Source organism: Physcomitrium patens, chromosome 23, assembly GCF_059467195.1.
Source record: "Physcomitrium patens ecotype Gransden chromosome 23, ASM5946719v1, whole genome shotgun sequence".
NCBI lineage: Eukaryota > Viridiplantae > Streptophyta > Bryopsida > Funariales > Funariaceae > Physcomitrium > Physcomitrium patens.
The window spans coordinates 10126059-10146540 of record NC_143432.1 but is presented as its reverse complement, the minus strand read 5'-3'; the positions used below and the strand labels follow the sequence as shown (position 1 = coordinate 10146540).

General features: G+C 40.0%; 3 protein-coding genes across 12 annotated transcripts; all 3 read left to right on the top strand.

Moving 5' to 3' along the window:
• The first annotated feature begins 207 nt into the window (after positions 1-207).
• LOC112275750 (uncharacterized) lies at positions 208-4267 on the top strand. 4 transcript variants are annotated; one of them, XM_090246452.1, is made up of 5 exons: positions 246-903; positions 1583-1845; positions 1972-2055; positions 2491-3670; positions 3837-4267. In XM_090246452.1, exons 3-5 carry the CDS (start codon positions 2045-2047, stop codon positions 3864-3866), a joined length of 1221 nt encoding a protein of 406 aa, XP_090102578.1. In that variant the 5' UTR covers positions 246-903; positions 1583-1845; positions 1972-2044; the 3' UTR covers positions 3867-4267. The 4 variants fall into 4 exon arrangements, with proteins under 4 accessions (XP_024362139.1, XP_090102577.1, XP_090102579.1 ...); XM_090246451.1 differs by having other exon boundaries at positions 230-903; positions 2491-4267; XM_090246453.1 differs by lacking the exon at positions 1972-2055 and having other exon boundaries at positions 235-903.
• A 5212-nt stretch (positions 4268-9479) lies between these two features.
• LOC112275752 (putative methylesterase 11, chloroplastic) lies at positions 9480-14025 on the top strand. 7 transcript variants are annotated; one of them, XM_024506374.3, is made up of 6 exons: positions 9480-10992; positions 11610-11988; positions 12246-12494; positions 12870-13013; positions 13240-13374; positions 13585-14025. In XM_024506374.3, exons 2-6 carry the CDS (start codon positions 11686-11688, stop codon positions 13864-13866), a joined length of 1113 nt encoding a protein of 370 aa, XP_024362142.1. In that variant the 5' UTR covers positions 9480-10992; positions 11610-11685; the 3' UTR covers positions 13867-14025. The 7 variants fall into 7 exon arrangements, with proteins under 7 accessions (XP_024362142.1, XP_024362141.1, XP_024362145.1 ...); XM_024506373.3 differs by having other exon boundaries at positions 9488-10053; XM_024506377.3 differs by having other exon boundaries at positions 9693-10053; positions 11610-12019.
• A 1807-nt stretch (positions 14026-15832) lies between these two features.
• On the top strand, positions 15833-19474 carry LOC112275748 (ATP-dependent zinc metalloprotease FTSH 2, chloroplastic). The gene is made up of 6 exons (XM_024506367.3): positions 15833-15961; positions 16553-17532; positions 17637-17932; positions 18117-18430; positions 18554-18794; positions 18941-19474. Exons 2-6 carry the CDS (start codon positions 16635-16637, stop codon positions 19280-19282), a joined length of 2091 nt encoding a protein of 696 aa, XP_024362135.1. The 5' UTR covers positions 15833-15961; positions 16553-16634; the 3' UTR covers positions 19283-19474.
• The last annotated feature ends 1008 nt before the right edge of the window (positions 19475-20482 follow it).

The window sequence follows — 20482 nt, the reverse complement described above, 5'->3', positions numbered from 1 at the left end:
AAAAATAAAAATAATCTTTTGTCTGCCCGGATGATAAAAAGTTCTCAAGGATGAACACAAAAGCGGCGAGGAGTCGCCTCAAGGACCTTCAGGTTCCCCAAATTCTGTGGATTTGCCTTTATTCAGGATATCTACAGATTGTCTAGATAATCTTGTGGTCGTAGGAGGTTCGAAGAATCTGTCCAAGTCTGGCTATGGCGGACCAGGGAGAGGGACTGAGTGAGTATATTTTGTCGAGAATACTTTGCTTCCACCTGGTGTCATGTTTGTTATGAATTGCGATTCCCTTTACACTTCCGCTGCCGTATTTTTAAGATATATCGTGGCTCGTTTCTGAGTCTTTGTGTCGCTCGAACAAGAACTTTTGTGAATTTTTTTGCGTAGCGTGAGTGTTTGTTTGGAGATTCTCGTCAAGGGTTACGAGGTTGTGAGAGTTTTTTTTTTTTTTTTTTTGTTGGAGGTCTTTGAACGTGGTGTTTTGGTGTGCGTCGCAGCGATTAGAGTTCCCGTAGACGTGCTCTCTTGAATGAGCCTTGTGTCGTTGTTTTCCGTTTTGTGAGGTGTTAGGAATTCTGGTTGGATGGTTGATTTTCTTGGGGTTTTGAGCGATCTAGATGTTCGCGTCGTGCGGGAGGAGATCGGGTTTGTTTGACAAGAGAAGTGTGAGTAGTGCGACACATTCACCATAGGACGTCACCGACTGTGAAGGAGTTGTATACTGTTGAGGGCACTGGAGACGTATTTATCATGGCTTTGGTAGCTGTAAAAGATGGAAACGATGATGCTGTTTGCCGACGGGGTCATAGTTCGATGTTGGTGGTGAGCGAGAAGCGTGTGTAGGTCTGGAGCGAGTAGATACCTGGAGGCGAGGCTGGATATAGGAAACAAGCATCCATGGCTTGTGTAAGTATCTTCTCTCATAGTCTCTCTTGTTCCTGACCCGTGTAGGCCTCTTAACGGTTCATGTGCTTGTAGCCGTCAGGGCCTCAGGGTGAAGACTACCTTCTTGGTGATTCAATTGTGGACCATGTACATATATGTTGTATGCGTGTGAACATTGCTGCCTCTAAACTCAGCTTACATATTGACGAGTTGAAATAATCAGCTACCACTTGGTTTTCTTATTGGATGAAATTCCACATGACTTTCCATCTGGTGCTCTTAGGCTTCTCGTACTCATACACCTGTGAATGATGGTTCCGAATTTCAAATGCAATTCTTCAGTTTATCAGTGTCTTCTACCCCTTTTGACCAGTTCATAAGGCGAATCCTTCACCGTGGATTTGTAGTGCTTATGCGACTTGTATCTATACTTTTGCACGGGTTGCGCATGATTCGTTCAACTGCATGACGATTTTAGCTCTAAACTCATGAATGGCGTGATTTTAAAGTATGTAAAGTCCATGTGTTGGCGCTCTAGGTTTGACGTACTTTATACCTCTTTACAACTGAGTGTCTTTCACATATTGCACTCTTTCTGATTTGGTCGTATTTATGAAAGTGTGATTTTGTTGAAATTCCGTTGGTTGGTATCGTGATTATTAATATTATCTGTCACTGTACCTGTGTCTTGTACAATCAGACTGAGTTTTGATGCATTCGGGCAGCTGGGTAACGGGCTCAGTCAAGATCGATTTACGTGCGTCTGCGTTTCTCTTCCACAAGTACACTGTGTGTGCGGCGGCTCTTGTAAGGAGGGAGATTCCAGGTGGTTTACTCTCTTGCAGATTGCCTTGCAGAATCGGTAATCGTGATCATTGCTGATGGACTTTGGTATTCAAAACTCAAATCAACTGTGTAGCTGGAACCAAGACTTAAACCGAATCTCAGAACTCCATGGCCTCTGTAAGTAATTTATGGTAACTGCATGTGAGCCAGTATTTGTGCCGAGGTAGTGAATGTGAAGTTATGGAAGACTGTCTGGATGCGTTTTGATCTTAGTCAGTGTTTTTGCGTTCCTTTGTTCTGCAGACATGCACTTGTCGCGTTGAGTCTGGAAGTGCTTGTGCTGCGGGGTGCTTGCATTTGTCGATCGTATCATTTAATGTGGTTAGCGTAAGTTCTTTGCCAGCTCCGCTGAGTAGGTGGTAACTTAAGCAGCTATGAAAAGAAGTTGAATGCTACTCTCTTGTCATGTAGTGTCTGAACTGATTAGTAAATCATATGCATTGTTTACACAATGACTTCAATTTCTAATTCGATAGTTGTTATGTATCTCTTGACAGTGGTACCTAGAATCACTTTCTAGTCTCAGTAGTGGATCATCTTATCTGCAGTGTTGTGCAAGCATTAATTCATTACAAGGGGTTTGTACGAATGAGTTGTTAGTACTGGCTGAGTGTTGAGACATTTTTTAAGCAGATATGTAAGCTGCAGTCTGTATGGTTATATTGTTCTTTTTTTAATGGACTTATTTTAGATGTAATATCTGCTTCAAGTCGACGTCTGCTCAATATGATGTACGAATATACTTATGTATCTTATCCTCAGGGTTTTGAGGGGAAACACACCCAAGCGAAGAGGACCACAGAACAACCAAAGCGCCTCATTCCTGTCATTCCTGCCCATGGATTCTAATGGCCACAACGAAGGCGAGAACGGAGAACAGGCACTATTGGGAGGACCACCGGACATTAATCTACCATTGTCAATCGAGATTTGCTCAGACCCTTGGGGTCTAAAGCCCTCGGACTTGCTGCATAGTAGCTTGGCTCCAGCTCAAAATCTTGATTTGGGAAATTCTACATCTTGCAAAGGACGGCGGTGGGTGCGACGTGGTGATACCATCTGGGGAGCTTGGTTCTTTTTCAACCACTATTTCAGACCTGCACTTAACGATGAACGTCTGAGCAAGCTTCAACGGGAGGGCATTCTGGCTGCCCCCGTGGATAAATCTGATCTGCGACTTGACCTTTTCCTAGTGCAACATGACATGGAAAATATGTACATGTGGGCTTTCAAGGAGAGACCTGAGAATGCCCTAGGGAAGATGCAGCTTCGAAGCTACATGAATGGTCATGCAAGATTTGGTGAACCACAGTTTCCTTTCAGTGCAGACAAAGGATTTGCCAGATCTCATCGAATGCAGAGGAAGCATTACAGAGGCTTATCGAACCCTCAGTGTGTGCATGGTGTTGAGGTTGTCAGAGCTCCAAACCTGTCTAATGTCAGTGAGGAAGATTTAAAACGGTGGACGGAATTGACGGGTAGAGAGATGAACTTTGTAATACCTCCAGACGCCGAAGGTTTTTCTGAGTGGCGAAGCCTTCCGAACACCGACTTCGATTTAGAGCGTACATTGTCTCCTTCTCAAAGCAAACCTCCGAATGGATATTCCAAGAAGCATGCATCAACACGATCGGGACGAATGAATGAGGGTAATGTAAGTGCTGCTAGTCAGTTGCCAAGTCCTGCTAGCAGTGGCAGTCGAAGCTTGAGTCCAGGAGGGAAGAGAAAGAAGTCTAATTCCATTCATCCTACTGGGCTCTTACCCTACGGCAATGAAGCCGATTCGTGTGTGCCAGTAGTCAGCTATGCTGGTCCAGAAAACTTTCATCCAGGAACGGAACCATGGTGGCTCTCAAGCTTCTCAGGAGTGATGACTGAACCTTGTGGACCAGTTACAGGATCCAAGACTATCTACGAGGATGAGAAAGGTTATCTTGTCATGGTAAGCTTGCCTTTTATAGATTTGCAAAGGCTGAGGGTTTCTTGGCGAAACACTGCAACAAATGGCATTTTAAAGATTCATTGCACCAGCACAGCCAGGACTCCAACAGTGGTGAGGGGAGACAGGACCTTTAAGCTAACTGACCCGAATCCAGAACATTGTCCAGCAGGGGATTTTGTGCGGGAGATCGGACTAGCTACAAGAATCCCTGAAGATGCAGAGCTGAAGGCCTTTTATGCGGAGGGATGCGCTGGCCTAGAGATACTGGTCCCAAAGCATAGTGTAGTCTCGGAGGAGAGAGAAGTTCGGGTTTTCTTGCCACCTCAAATGAATCAGACTGAAGCACTCCAGCTGTGAACACCGTGTTGCAAGTTGGCGAACAACACTGTTTTCAATCTTTACTGCAGAAGTTGTAAATTGTCATTTTTATGTCGCTAAGTGATTCTTATGTTCTGATTTTATATTTCTGAGTGATACTTATGTCCCTCTATACTTCATCAGAGTTCCTCTTATTTAGTATAAGAAAGACTTCGAAACTGAAGGTTGAAAGTGATTGTTTATTTCTCTTATTAATTCATGTCTTGTGGTGCACGTTTATTGTTGACTAGTTCACTGGTTGCGCACGCATTTTATTGCAGTTGTCACCTTCATTTCGGATTTACAGCGTACGTCTTACAGATGGGGAGCTATTTACGGTTCGGCAATCTTAGATGGGATTAGTGCACGTGTGTCGGAGGTTTGGTTTGCAAGTAAGTTGGATTTTTCTTCTAGTGCACTTTCGCAATTATGTCAGACACGTTCGTGAGCTAAGGCTCCGATACGCTTTGCGCAGTGCAAGGAGGTGCGATAACGTCATCCATACTAGGATGTTCCGAACACTTATATAGCAGCTCTTTTCTGGATTTTTAGGTTTTTCTACTTCTATGACGGGATGGTTTGTAAGAATGCAGCATGTTCGTACATCAACCATTAACCTTTCATTTCCCCTTCCCATTGAGAATATAATCTAGCATTTCTAGAATGCCTATTGAGGTTTATGGATGAGCACTGCAAGTGCCAGTTTCAGAAGTGTTGGGAATAGTGCCAAATGCATTGAAGTTGAAAAGAGTAATCGGTTCTCATGTGTCGATCATACAATGGTAATCTGTCCCGGTTGAAAATCATCGATGTGCTCTGCCGGCCCAATCATAGGATCAGTTTCAATCACCCTAGTTTTCTTCATGTACACATAGTCCACTATGTGTGCTGACTCCTGCAGTTCCTCAAGCTCCTCTTCTGCAAGCGAGGGAAATACTAAGCTGCTTCCCTGTCTTGCTTCGTTCTAGCCGCTGCAAGAGCAAATTGGGTTTGCCTCGATTCAGCAGCTGATCTTTCAGCCATCATATCTATTAACTATTGGAGTCGGATGACAGGTCTTTCGATCGTTGCCGTTCAAGTCAAGGAACAGACAGTGACAAAATTGCCAATGTCTGTTCACCTATTGCCTGGCGAGCTCATTTACAAACTGAACATCAGCTCATCCAACTCTCTTCATCTGCGCAAACATCAAGTAAATACTAGATTTTGTACATGGACGGACGTAGAACCCACATAGTAACTCTCATTTCAGCTGTGATAAAATTGAAAATTTAATTCGGATCATTCAGGTGAACAAACTTTCAGAAAACCATCTCACGGAGGCCTTTTTACAGATCTGTTCCTTGAAATTCAAATAATCTCGTTGGATATCAGGGTGAGCACTTATGTGAGCAACTGGTGGATAGAAAGCATTTTTTGCAAAATATCTCAAAAGGTATGTGGCTCTTCATAGTGAAATGACATCTCCCATGGCTGACTAAGACTTAACCTCCTGGAGAAGGATCGACTTGGGAATCGCTCTCGACCATTCTTTGGCTTCCAGCTAAATTTACCACCTACAGTTCCATCTGAATTTGCTCCACAAGTCGCGTTATCGCCTTCAACCTCGACACAATGCACGTCAGAGGCTCTGTCAGAGGAAAAAACTGTTACAGCAAACAGTTGAAACAGTATTCGGTGGCTACTCTCTACAATTATGAAACGGTATTCGGTGCCGAATTCCTCCTCTACACGTAAACTAAGTTAACAGACAACACTTCAAAACCTTGAGCAGAGCAGAGTAGCCCAACTCTCTACCACTCTCCATCAGTACGTTGACGAAAGCTGACTCGATTTTTAAGCTTCATATTCACAACTCAGGCTGACACCAATTGTTGCAGGAGGGGCTAGTGTGTCGGAGAAATGTACATGATTCAGCGTATCTGGGAACAAACTGCCCCTCGTATCTGATCAGATCCACACTATGACTAAAACAAAAGTCATAACCCACCTTCACCAAAGGGCGCTTGTGTGTGCAGGCTTTTTGTAGGTTCTGAGCTATGAATGGAATATCCAACGCTGTTCAGTGAAACGGTTGTGTGAGCGAGTGAGTGTGTGTGTGTGTCTCTGTCTGTGCTTCCATGGCAGGATGCTCTGGAGTTTTCCTTGAATTTATGAAGAGTATGATGACATGGGTTTTGCTTATGGTGGGTGCAGAGCATGCTTTTCGCTATGTCAAAGTTTGTTGGTTGTTCTATTACTGGATTGCAGAAAAGGGCTATGAGAGGAAAATCAGTGAAAGACAATAACTCATAGTCTGGCTCATTGCCAGGTTTGTTATAAGGAAGTTGGTTGTACTAGTATATATATATGAGTGCAGTCTTTCAATTTGCTTATAGGACGGTATTGTTAGAATGCCATGATAGTTGAAGTGGGCTACATGATGTTGGGAGGGAGAATACTATGCAAGGGAGGGATTGTGTCAGATTTTGCTGGCACTACACTTATCATTCTTTTTTGGTAGTAGTGCACTCTTGTGGAACCCTGAGATGAGGTTGGTACTTGGTTTCCTGCTTCATTTTTTAAAAAATAAAAATAAAATTAAAATTAAAACTAAAAATTAAAACTAAAAATTAAAACTAAAAATTAAAAAAAAACAGAAGAGAAAAGTGTTTTGTCATCTTGAGGAGTATTACCATTCTTCTAGAAGTGAAGGAAAATTTGAAAAAGATTGTTGCCATCTGTTTTCTGAAACTTGATTGAGAAGATGTACCTGTTGACATTTTATTTTATTTATTTTTGTACTACTTTGATTTATAAAAGTAGTTTATTAAAATGTTTTTACAGTGATTCAGTGGACTTTAACCGTGTGAATTGCATTATATTACTATCTTTTTAATATTTGCATGTAAAAACTGTCCAAAGTAATTCTTAAAATGAGGTTTAGAATAACATTGCCAATCATTATTGTTTTATTTGTTATTTGTTATTTTACCATTTCTGTCAGTCTAACATTAAAAAAGTATGGTTGTTAAATAATGGATTTGAAATTTGGAATTTGGAATTTTGGATATGTTTTAGAAATTTTTGTGCATTCAAATATTTATCTATTCTGAATCAAAACTCTTTTCTTCAATAACTAAATGTGTCTGAAATGTTGAATTTTGAAATATAATTTAATGAAAAAGAAGAAGTTGTGCACTTCAATAAAAGTGCTAAGTTAAAACTGATTTTCTAATCTTTTTTTATTTTTTATTTTTTATTTTCTAAATATACAACTTTTAACATTTGAAATAACTTTTAAATAATTTATTCCTAAATATTTCTCTATCTTAGTTTGAATTTTCTCTACTTGTTCCATTAAGTTTTGTTAAATATGTATTATGCATTATTTCTTATTTCTTATTTCTTGTGCAAAAAGTTTTAGAAGGTAAAAAATTGCAAACTTCTAGCACTATTTTCTTATCCATATCTTTCTGCAAATCATACTGAATAAGTAGAAAAAGAAAAAATTAATACCAAATACTGCAAGTTTTACTCTAACACCCTAATAACCTAATACAGAATGTAATCTACCTGTCACACACATTTATCAACGAGCAGCCTATTCTAATTTATTAAATTTTAAACAAATTCATAAGAGATAATTTTTATATTAATAGAATTCATAGATTTCTTTAAAAAATCACTTTAACAATCATTTCTTAAAGCTTTTTCTTCAACTCAAGCTAAAATCTAACTTCCACTATTTTTAAATTTTTATTTATTTATCTACAAAAAAACATGTGTAATACTTAAAATCATAAAATAGTTTAATACCATAACATATCTTAATTCTTTATAGTTACATTAATACTTAAGTGCATACACTGAAGTGCATACCTCAAATCTTTAAAACTTTAAAACATTTTATATCAAATTAAGGTTATTTCAAAACAAAAAATCATCAAGTTCTTTTAAACTATGAGTTTTAGCCTACACTCTATTTATACTTATATATATATATATATATATATATATATATGTAAAGAAATTCTCACAGAGTATCCAAATCCAAATCCAAATAATTAAAAATTAAATTTACAATATACTAAAAAATGTAATTAATTTAAGTACAAAATTTACAAGTCTTCTAAAATTTTAATACACAAGACTGTGTAATCCTATTTACGTGTTATAGTACAGACAGCAAAAAAATTATAAAATTATAAACTTAGAACATATTCTTATATATATATATATATATATTCGAATATTTAATACCTAACAGCTGTTTTGTCAAAATTCACTTTGTTTAAATTAGTATTCATTCAAATATATAAATTCCAAAACATGTATAGTTCATAACATTTTTTTGTGTAAATTGTTCTGAGGTTGATGTAGATATCAGAACCTAAACATCATTACAGGTATAATCAAAGCATTTGTACCAAGATAATCTCCTGGTACATTTGCACTTTAATAAGATTTATTAAAATCACAGTAAGTTAATATAAGATAGAATTTAAGATTACCTAAGATTAATTTAAGAGGCATAAGAATATATATCAATGTTATGGATTATTTATACCACATCTACATATCTTTTGTGTTACAATGCATTCACAAGCATCAATGATACTCTTTACACTTCCTAGTGAGAATTTAAATTATATATATATATATATATATATTGGAGAATGTTAAATAGACCCAAGTTTTTACTAAATTAACCTACCCATGATGAAGAATATGGTAATCACAACAAATTTTTCCAATAGTGGAAAAATGATTTTAGAGGTCATTTTTTCTTTTCTTTTCATGAGGGATGGATCAATTTAATAAAGTGTGGGTATATTTAACATTTTCAAGTATATATACATACAAAAAAATAAATAATATATATATAAATAAACATACACACAAGCAAAAGGAAGTATTTACTTCTACCCACCCATTGTCTTATGAACATGGGAAGCAAGAGATGGAGATAGGACCCTCAACTCAAATGTCACACACGAATAAGAATGACGTTCATCCACAACACAATTAGTGTGACCTCACCAAGTGTTTTGTCAAACTGTTCAATCTCAGCAAGACCTTTTTTTTCTGATTCCTTGTGTGAATAACTTTTTAATCTACATGCTATATATTACAAACTTATAGTCTATACATGTAAGTAAGTAGCCTCAATTTTGGTTCATTTTATTTTTTGTATTGTCTTTGGAATATCTATAGTTTCACATTCTTTTAAAATCTAGATAATCTGTAAAAAAAACTAATAATATCAAACTCTATAAAGTTGTACCATGATTTGGTCTCAGCTTAGTCTGAACTCATCACACTTGAAAGCATTGATATTCCGTGAGAAGGATGAATGAATGTGAGAGAAGAAGGATGAATGAAAAAGGCCAGAGGGGGAAGAGTTAACTGCTGCGGTATTCCCAAGTAGATCGGGTCGTGGGAGGGGCTCTGCTTTAAGCGCAGTGAGAGTGAGTGAGAGCTGGTGCTGCTGCAGCGTAGCCATCTTCAAATACGCCTTCATCGAGTGAACTCCCTCTCTTTATTATTCCTCTTTACTTCAAGTTACTTAGCGAACGAGTCAGCTGTCTTTAATTGTCTTTCAGGAAGCATGCCCAGTGTGGCGTGAGCATTGAATGAACATTTCATGATGTGCAGCCATGGTGGTTGTTAATGTGTAACGTGACGCTCGCTGAGGTCTGCGGTTAGTTTCTCGCGTTGGTAGTAGCCGTTGAGAGAATTAGGAGATGTTTAGGACCTGCGGTTTGCGGGCCATTGGAGCTGTGACGGCATCGCGGGGACGTAAGAGTAAAAGGTTCTTTCCTTTACTGCGACTGTTTGAGTCGTGACGAAGGAAGCTGTTCTGTTGAGGTCTTTTAAACGAGCATCCAGATATCCGTACTTCGAGAGGATTGCAGTTAAGAGAGAGAGAGAGAGAGAGAGAGAGGAAGAGAGAGCGAGAGAGTTGAAAGTTGGGCGGTACAGATTGCTGCAAGGTGCACCACTGGAGCGTCGGATGGCATCTGAAATGCAAGTGTCACGAGACGGTATGGCATTACTCGATTGTGTTGTGTGTGAAAGCGGCTCGGTTAGCGTGGTCCGCTCTAGTAGTACAGATCGCAGCCACTGCTACTATCATGTTCCAATGTATGAAGAGAGAAGTGAGAGTTATCGACAGAATTTTTGAATTCGCCGAGGTACTTCGACCATTTCTCAGATGCCTGAAGTTGCTAGATTGAAGCTCGTGCGAAATTTGATTTGTTTTTGAGCCAACCTACTCTGCATATTACGATCGGGAAGCTGGCTGCATTGCCATTCACTGAGCAGTATTTCTCGACAGCCTGCTTGGCACAGAGGTTGTGGGATAGTATACCCGAGCGATATCACAGTCAGTTGTTTCTTGAAAAAGCCATGTCTCTTCAGTTTAGGCTGACTGTAACACGCCACTACCAGCGTCAGACAATTTAATGTCAAAGTCCTCTTTGGTGACGCTCTTGAGGGTTCTGTCTCTTTAGCACTTCTCCCTTGGCTAGCTTAGAATTTAAGCCTCGTAGTGACTGGGGATGTCACAACCATCGAGTTCTCATCAATATGTTCTGCTGCATTCTGAATGTGGTCTCTAAACTTCAAATAAGTTGAAGTTGTATAGGAGTCCTTCATCTTCAGCATCTTTAGTACACAAGTATTTAGCCTCGAGTTTACTTTCACTCATTCCACTTAACAATTTAGTTGTGCTTTGGGAGGGCTATTATCCAGCATTCAACTTCATATATCTTCAGCTGTTTCCTCACCTCGTCATTTATGTCACTCCAAACCAACAAAGCTTTGTTTGTCAACTTCATGGGCAACTTCAGCATTGTTGAAACGAGCTCTGTGAGACCTTATTCGTTTGAACAAACGCAGTATAGCATTTAGCAAGGTGGGTAACATACTCTGACTAGTTGCGCCGGAGAATCATGTCACTACATGCCGCTGTTTTGGCTCAGGTTCGTCGTTACAGCATCCTGTAGTTTGTATAATTTCAACAGATCTTTCTGTAGAGAAGGTATTTCAATGGTGATCTGTTCAAATGCCCGTAGAATATCGTATTCTCTCGTCTCTTGCTCCCAGCCTTGGGCGTCCTCCATATGAACAAGGGATGAAATGTCTCAGCACTGTACTTTTTAGTCTCCTAATGTTGATTTCTGTTATTCTCCCTTCAATGTTCTCATTTGTTGTTCCTTTCAATATATAAGGAATCGTCTTTGCTTTGTAACGCCCTCAGATAGGCCCGTCAAATAATACATCTGGTGGAACCATAAAGTGACTGTCTTAGTCTGGAATTGCAAGAAACGGCTATTTCTTGGAGTCTGTTGTGTTGGATGTTCTCTATCATTATTCTTTGGGATTGAATTAATATTCATGTCCATCTACTGAATTTAATCCTCTGTCCGCTATCTCAAAGCAGTAGCTCCATGTCTCTCTTCTTCTTCGTAGTTTTAGAGCCTTCTTTTCGAAATCATGCAATATGCCTTAATTTATAATGCAGTACAATGAAGTCTGTTTTGAGATGAAAATGTCCTCTTGCCTTATCGAAGTGGAGCTGCGTGCGTGTTTCTTGCAGATAAGATAGAGAATGAAAACTTAGTAAGGCAGGCTCGCTAAACATTGCAGCGGTAAAAGCATTAATACATTCAGCTATGGGCAATCAAATTGCACGAATTCGTTTTAAGAAGAAGTCAAATCAGCGATCTAGTAGGGGAATTCTAGATGACGAGTCTATCAAGAACCAGGCATTGGCAATGGCCAAGCATGAACTGTATATGGCTAGTTTGAGTTCACAGGTCAAAGCCTTGAAAGAGACTTCCATGGAGCCCCCTAGGCATAGCTTCTCTGGGAAGGCCGACTATGGGAGGATTGAGTACAAAAGAAGTTACAGTATTCAAGCTCGAAGAGACATTGATTCCCTGCTTGACCCCGTACCATCAATGCATCTTAGAAAGGTTTTTTTCGGCAATTCCTTCATTTCTTTTTGTAAGTTTCGAGCTAGCCAGGTAGACATATTGTAAAGTGGTTATCATTAAGTGTGTTCACAGTCGATGTTTGATATGTGATTCATAATGGCGTGTTCGAGAAGTGTCGAAAAGCCATCTCCGACGCGACTTGACCCTGTTTAGTTCCTGTACCTGTTTGCAGTATTTGTGTTAACTTTTAACCACCTCAAATCTGAATGAAGATGGCCGATGTGTTTGGATTTCAGGATAGGTGCATGGATGTAGATCTGGAAAGTAGGCACTTCGTGCTGGTCCATGGGGGAGGCCTAGGAGCTTGGTGTTGGTACAAATCAATAGCATTGCTTGAGAACTCCGGCTTCAAAGCGACTGCTGTTGATTTAATGGGATCTGGTATCGAACCGACAGATCCTAATCGTGTCACAAGTCTTGTGCACTATTCAAAACCTCTTCTGGATCTCTTGAAAAAAATTAAATCAACTGCAGGCCATGAAAAGGTTAAATCCTCATTGACTTCTCTACAATGTCATCATGCTGAAGTTAGTTGTTGTTCTTAGAGAATTAGAAATTAATGAACGACCTGTTTTAAAACTTTTTCACACTTCACCTGCAGTCTTAATAGTTAATATTTTTTAAACCACAAACATAACAAATTTAACAGTTATATCATGATATTATCTATAATTGATTTGAGTGAAAAGCTATCTTACAATTTAACAGTGTTAATAAGATAATGTAAGCCATTATGCCATCAAAGATGTGTATTGAAGTGTCTGGGCAATCCTCATTATGTACTCGAGCAAGATGTGGGTCAAAAGCTATCTATAATTTACCGAGTGTATTCAAACCCGATAGCCTATTTTTGTCAACAGGTAATCCTCGTTGGCCACAGCATAGGGGGTGCATGCCTCTCGTACGCAATGGAATGCTTTCCTGAGCTTATTTCAAAGGCTATCTTCATCGCAGCTACTATGGTTAGAAACAATCAGAGCGCCTTTGATATTCTTGCAAAGCATGTAAGTTTGTTCAAATCCTCTTCACACCTTGCCTGAATCAAAACTTGTAAGAATGTATCCATGCTGGCTTGTGACTTCGCAAATATTGACAATGATGCCATTCATATCCAGCAACTCAACTTCAGAAGGATCACAAGGTCGCACCTCAGTTTAAACGCTACTTGTATTTATCCTTCGTTACACAGAAGAAGCACTGATTAACATTTGTGCATATTCATTCGAGTAGATGCAAAGCCCAGATGCCCTCATGGCGAAGGCTCAAATCTTTATCTATGGAAACGGAAAACAGAAAACACCAACAGCTCTTTTGTTTGACAAAAACTTAACTGAAAGTCTTTTCTTCAATACCTGCCCCACCAAGGTAACTTTTCTATTTCAGTGTGTGAGATTCTTACTTCCTTTAACTATAGATTGTGAGTGCAGCTACGAATGTTGATCCTGAGTAATGGTTAGTCTATTGGTCTAGGTCATTCATCTTTCTCAAGTTTGCTCTTGGTTCAAGTGACAAGATTTTTCAGCGCTCTCTCTACTGCCAGTGTTCAACTAACATTCCATTAGTAACTTTTCACAGGATGTAGCCTTAGCGACTCATTCCATGAGACCAACGCCTTTTGCCCCTGCCATGGAGAAGCTCACTTTGACAGACTTGAATTACGGCAAAGTAAGGCGATTCTACATCTCAACCACTGCGGATCAGGCCTTACCGTTCCCAGCTCAACAAATGGTGATTGAAGACAATCCTCCTGAGCGTGTCTTTACCTTAAGAGGTGGTGATCATTGCCCTTTCTTCTCTAAACCACAGTCTCTTCATAGGATTCTTCTTGAAATTGCCTATCTCAATCAGAAACAATAAACCGTGCTGCAACCTGAGTTTATGTTTTATTTTTAATTTTATTTGAATTTCCTCGATTCCGAACTGAATCAACTTACTAAAATGTTATCTAAATGCGCAACATATGTAAATTCAACCTTGCTGTCGAAGTTTTTTACAGCAATGCAAATTTCGAATACAGATACCTGTTTGTTAGTGTGTAAAGACTGTCAGTATAAGTTTCAAAACTATTCACAGCTTGAACTATTTAGAAACAATCTCCTCCGAGCCCATCATGCCCGTTTGTAGAGCCAATGGGGGTCAAATTAGAGTGTTAATGCCGGAAAATGGCAAAAATTTGTCACTTAGTGTTGAGATTATTATCTGTGCTACAATTCGGCTCTAGCATTTGTGCCCAATAACCCCAAGCTAACCTTCTCTGTTCTGCTACTTAAGGAGAAGATAAACGTATTTTCCACTTCTCTCCGAAATCTCATTACTTTGGATCTGAATGGATAAAAACGCACACCAATCCGGTTGAAAGCGGAAGAAGCTATCTCAGTTTGTCTAAGCAAGCTACTTATTCTTCCACATCCAGCAAGGTCACCGACTCAAACACCCTGAGCACCGTCGATACTCTCACATCCAGGCACTGTATTCGAAATCTAAAATACGTCCGAGAAAGCAATGTCGTCTCAAGCACGCACCATCAAGACAGCGGAGAGTGTAGCAAACTTCTCCACTAACATCGATTATTCGCGCACTACAAACAAGACGACAGTTCGGTACATTCATGCTTCGTCAGTCACAAAGTAAAACCAAGCTTACATCACAAATTGAAGGAATTAATCACGCTGCTAACACAATCGCGAAGCTCCCTAAACTACATAATTCCTAGCCCTATCAAAATCGACGTGCTCATACGCAGACCCTCCAACCCTCTCGAAGTGCGAGTACTCCCCCAAACCTCATTGAACTGGTTACTTGGCCAAATACGCAGTGGTCGTTCTTCACACATACACATCTGGTAGTCAACAGTAGTGAAAGATAATAACAAACTGTGGGCAGTGATAACTAACACTGCCTAATGCAATCTCAAAACCGTCATGAGGTTAAAATCTTACAAAAATACTGCACAGAAATTTCCCAAATATTGGTGTGAAGAATATGTGAAATTGGTTAAGAAGTTATACTAAGTGAATGATCCAGTGTTTTATTGTTTGTTTGTTTGTTTGTTTGTTTGTTTGTTTTTTTTTTTTCCAATTCTTGAATACCTTTTTATTGGTAGCTACACAAGCACGTGTTTTTATACAAGAATATATGAATATCTAAACATATATAATTCTTAATGTTTATAAATACATATAAAGAAATGGCTACATTAAGCATCATATATAAATATTTATGCATGTTGACTTACTAAAACTTTCCTTAATAAAAATTAAAAAAAAAGACTATTATTGAAAATAAATCCTACACCATCTTCCGCAATGCACCATAAAAGTTACTTTTTTGAATACATGGAATTGAAAATTCAGATTGCACTTTGTAAAATTAACACAAAATTAGCACAAAAGTGAAAAAATTTAAACAATAAAATTAATCAATAATTATTATAAATTCAATTATTTTGCGTGTTTTAAAATTGCATTTTAGACCAAATAAAAAGAAAAAGCAACAACGTTGAGTTAAAAAATCAGGCTCAAAAACAGTAACACGGAAAGGCATGGAAAGGGTGCACAGCTTGTGCACCGAGAAATCCTCGGCTTGTGCGTGGGGGGGGGGGCATTTGCGGGTCAGAAATGGACACGACGACCCACTCTCGGACCCGTCACCGCGGGGGTTGTGCCAGCTAAGCCTCCCGAGGGTGCCACCTCAGCGCTTTAAATATTGATCAACCAACTGTCGCCAACTAGGACGGAGTCGCGTTATCCTCTTCCTTCGACTCCCTCCCTCCGGAGTCGTGTTCAAAAGTATGGCCGAGACTCGTCGGCATGTGATCTGCCGCAACGATTTCTCTTCTCTCCGGATTGTTTGCGTTTGGTGAAGCTCGATTTCGGTGAGAGGAGGAGGCGGAAGAGGAGTAGAAGAAGAAGAGAAGCAATCTCCTCCTTCAAAAATTTCTCCCCGATTTGAGGTGTGTTGCTTAGTGTTGTTATTCTTTGTTTGTTTTTGTGACTGTAGATTTTTTTGTTAGTTTAGCTGTTTGGAGTCAGTCGTCGGTCTCTGTTTTTTGCGCTCTTCGATCGTTGAATTGGATGCGGAGATGTGTGCTGTGCATTTGGACTTGCCACTTTCGACTTGCTTTATTGTGCCTTGGTTTGGAGCTTTTTATCCTTCGTGGCTTGTTTAGAGACATATCCGGGTCTAGAGGTGACTTGCATTGAGTGTGCTGTGTATTTGGAAGAGATGTAGCTGAGACTTAGCGTCGTATGGCGAGTTTTCTGTTTTTTCGTCACCTGGTTTTAATTAAGTGATTGATTTATGGTCAAGACTTTTCTAAAGTAATGAGACTATCGCATCAATTGATAGTAGAAATCCTTTATCGTGTAGTGGAATTATGATCTGCTGATGTTTGTTCCGAATAACCATAAGAAACAGATCATCTAGTCTTCACTTAGTACATGATTTCGATAATGCGCATTGATATTTTTCTGGCTGTTAAAGGATTTGGAATACTCTTGGCAGCTGTTATCGTAGTTGAAGTTGAATTATGCTGGTATTGCAGGTTTTCATTTTGCGGTAATTGAGCCCCAGAATCTTTGGTTAAGCCTTAGAGGAAGACTTGTAGAGCTCATAGAGAGATAATTATGGCGGCAGCTGCAGGGATGGCGAAGCTGCTGCCATCTCCTGCCCTCGGCCTTACGAAAGAATTGACTGGGTTAAGGCTCTCATCCTCGCGTGCAAGCCCTCGCAGCATTTCTGCAACCCATGTTGTGAGAGCAACTTTGAACACTCAGGAGAATGACAGTACCGGCGAGCTGATTGTTCAGAATAGGAGAGCTTTGATGAAGGGAGGACTTGCAGCTATGGGACTATTCCTCCCTTCGTTAAAGATGCAATCCGCCAAAGCTGCAGACGAATCTGAAGGTGTCGCATCCTCCCGCATGTCTTACTCACGATTTTTAGAGTATCTTGACCAAGGGCGTGTGAAGAAAGTAGATCTGTACGAGAATGGCACCATAGCCATTGTGGAGACTGTCTCTCCCGAGCTTGGCAACCGCGTGCAACGGGTTAGGGTTCAGCTCCCTGGCACAAGCCAAGAGCTCTTGTCAAGATTCCGAGCTAAAAACATTGATTTCGCAGCCCACAATCCTCAGGAGGATCCCGGAAACGTGTTCTTCAACATTTTGGGCAACTTGGCATTCCCCCTTATTCTGGTCGGCACCTTATTTTTCCTCAACAGGAACCAAGGGGGACTTGGTGGACCTGGTGGGCCAGGTAATCCCCTTGCTTTTGGGAAATCCAAGGCCAAGTTTCAAATGGAGCCCAATACAGGGATCACTTTCAAGGATGTAGCAGGTGTGGATGAAGCGAAGCAAGACTTTGTGGAAGTGGTGGATTTTCTTAAGAGACCGGAGCGGTTCACCTCTGTTGGTGCAAGAATCCCTAAGGGAGTGTTGCTTGTTGGCCCTCCTGGAACAGGAAAAACTCTCTTGGCCAAGGCCATTGCTGGAGAGGCGGGAGTTCCATTTTTCTCAATCTCAGGTGTATCCTCAATCCTGTCTACCAGAAGAGTTGAGATTTTAAATGCCAGAAACTGTACGTATGTTTGTACTTTCTGCTGATTGATTTGGGAATGACTGCTGTAGGTTCTGAATTCGTCGAGATGTTCGTGGGAGTTGGTGCATCGCGAGTACGTGACCTCTTCAAGAAAGCCAAAGAGAATGCTCCTTGTATTGTCTTTGTGGACGAGATCGATGCTGTCGGACGGCAAAGGGGTACTGGCATTGGTGGTGGCAACGATGAACGAGAACAAACCTTGAACCAGCTCCTGACAGAAATGGATGGATTTGAGGGCAACACAGGTGTTATAGTTATTGCTGCTACCAACAGAGCTGATATCCTTGATGCTGCTTTATTGCGACCCGGTCGCTTTGATCGTCAGGTTATACCTTAGTCTGTGACCCGAGCTCTCTCGCAGCTTTTCTTTTTGTGGTTCTCTCCTCACCTCAAATCTCTTTCGATGAGCTTGAGATTGGTGTTCTTGAACTTACGTTAGGCTTAAGATCCAGCAGCCCATCGGAATGACACTATTAGTTTTTTCTAACGTGAAATCCTTTCTTGGTCAGGTTACGGTGGATGTGCCTGACGTGAGAGGGAGGACCGAAATCTTGAAAGTACATGCGAGTAACAAGAAGTTCGATGATGATGTGTCGCTTGACATTATTGCCATGCGCACTCCAGGGTTTAGTGGAGCCGATCTCGCTAATCTCTTGAATGAGGCAGCAATATTGACTGGAAGAAGAGGAAAGACAGCTATTTCTGCCAAGGAGATCGATGATTCCATTGATAGAATCGTGGCTGGTATGGAGGGGACAGTCATGACCGATGGCAAAGCAAAGAGTCTTGTCGCATATCATGAAGTTGGCCATGCTATTTGCGGGTACTTTTTCTTTCACCATCCAATTGCAATTGTACCTGCAGTTTCATTGTCTCTGGAAAATTTCTAAGGTTACGGTGCATTGACCTCTAAGGCTTATTAATAAATTAATTGTGTGAGGTGCAGGACCTTGACACCAGGCCATGATGCAGTGCAAAAGGTTACCCTGATTCCTAGGGGTCAAGCTCGTGGTCTCACCTGGTTCATTCCAGGCGAGGACCCCACCCTCATCACCAAGCAGCAAATCTTTGCTCGCATAGTTGGGGCTCTTGGTGGACGCGCTGCAGAAGAAGTCATCTTCGGTGACGCTGAAGTAACAACTGGCGCTTCCAGTGATTTGCAACAAGTGTCTTCCATGGCGAAGCAGGTAAATTGATTGCGTTGAATGCAATTGATATTTTTCACCTTGTAACGACGGTTGTCTCTTGAATACCCTGCGGTTGAAAATTTCTTGTAGCGTGACGATCGATTCTCATAATAATTGACACTGAATCTGATGACCTCGTGATGCAGATGGTCACAGTCTACGGCATGTCCGACATCGGCCCGTGGGCACTTATGGACCCATCTGCCCAAGGTGGAGATATGATCATGCGCATGATGGCTCGCAACCAGATGTCTGAGAAGCTGGCCGAGGATATCGACCGAGCTGTGAAGAGAATTTCTGACGAAGCCTACAACGTTGCTCTCAAGCACATTAGGGAAAACCGAGTAGCAATGGACAAGATTGTGGAGATCCTTCTGGAGAAGGAGACAATCAGTGGCGATGAGTTCCGAGCTATCTTGTCTGAATATACTGAGATTCCGTCCAGCAACTCGTCTAAAGATAACCAGTCAGAGCCTGTGGCTGTTTGAAGTTAAATTAACTTCACGAAAGTGTTGAGACTTTAGATTCTAATGTGATGACCTGCGGTTTGATCATTCCTAGAATACTTTATAGTTGAGGGGTTAGCCTTCCTTTTGTGCCATCACATTTGACTTACTGCTGCAAGAGCGTTTGAGATGTACTGTTTAAGATGTAATGAAATATGAATTCTTTGCACACCATACGTGGCAGACATTGCAGCAAACTCTTACCAAAATTTTCTCTGATTCTGATCCTCTGAACTGTGAACCGTAATCGTGTTGACATGTGTATTTCCTGGTTCTGTCACCACTCCTATTTGTGCATATGGTGAGAGATCGATTGTTAATATAGAATATACCTCACGTCTTCAAAACCTTCCGGCTTTCTTTGGTCATATAACATCTTGAATGTACAAAATCAAATGTGTGTGTGTAAACCATGAAAAGTTTTAATGTTGTTCTGGACCTCCTCCTCTTTTCATTGTCCCAATATGGGTCTTGAACATATCTTCCTTGTCCGGGCGGAAGGACCCGACCCGCTCTGAGGGAGGAGGTCCGAGACCCCCTTCGAGACAATAAAAAACAGATTCGGATCAGCCAATCAAAGCCTTGGATGTATGTATAGACACAATTGGTGTGTAGAGTAATTTGAGGTGTGCTTGTAGCTTAAGCTGTTATATATATATATATATATTCAAAAACATCTTAATATGTCATTAACATATTTCATGAACATATGTTAGTAACATAGTGTTATTCTTTTACTTAAAAAGATGTGACTAATTCATAATATTTATTTTATTAAAAGCTTAAACTATTTTTTAGGATACAATTCTCAAGATACATATACATATTCATTTCAAGAGTACAAATGCAACACATATTCATTTTATGCACTAATAAATATGGTTCTAAAATATACAAGCAAGCCAAAAATTATATCTTCTTCATTACATTACAAAATTAAGTATTATATTTAACTTTGTAAGCTTGAAGCATACAAAGTTACAAAGTTTGGTGTCAAGCATCATCTTAAGATCTTTTATCTTAAAAAATTGTAAATTACAAGATTAAAGTGATACTTGAAACCAAATTGTATATAAAAATATACCATTTATTGAATTAGAGTGAGTTATTAGAACTTAAGGTAAAATTAAATGATTTAATGAAAAGAATTTGTATAAAACTTATGTAAGGTATGTCTCTATA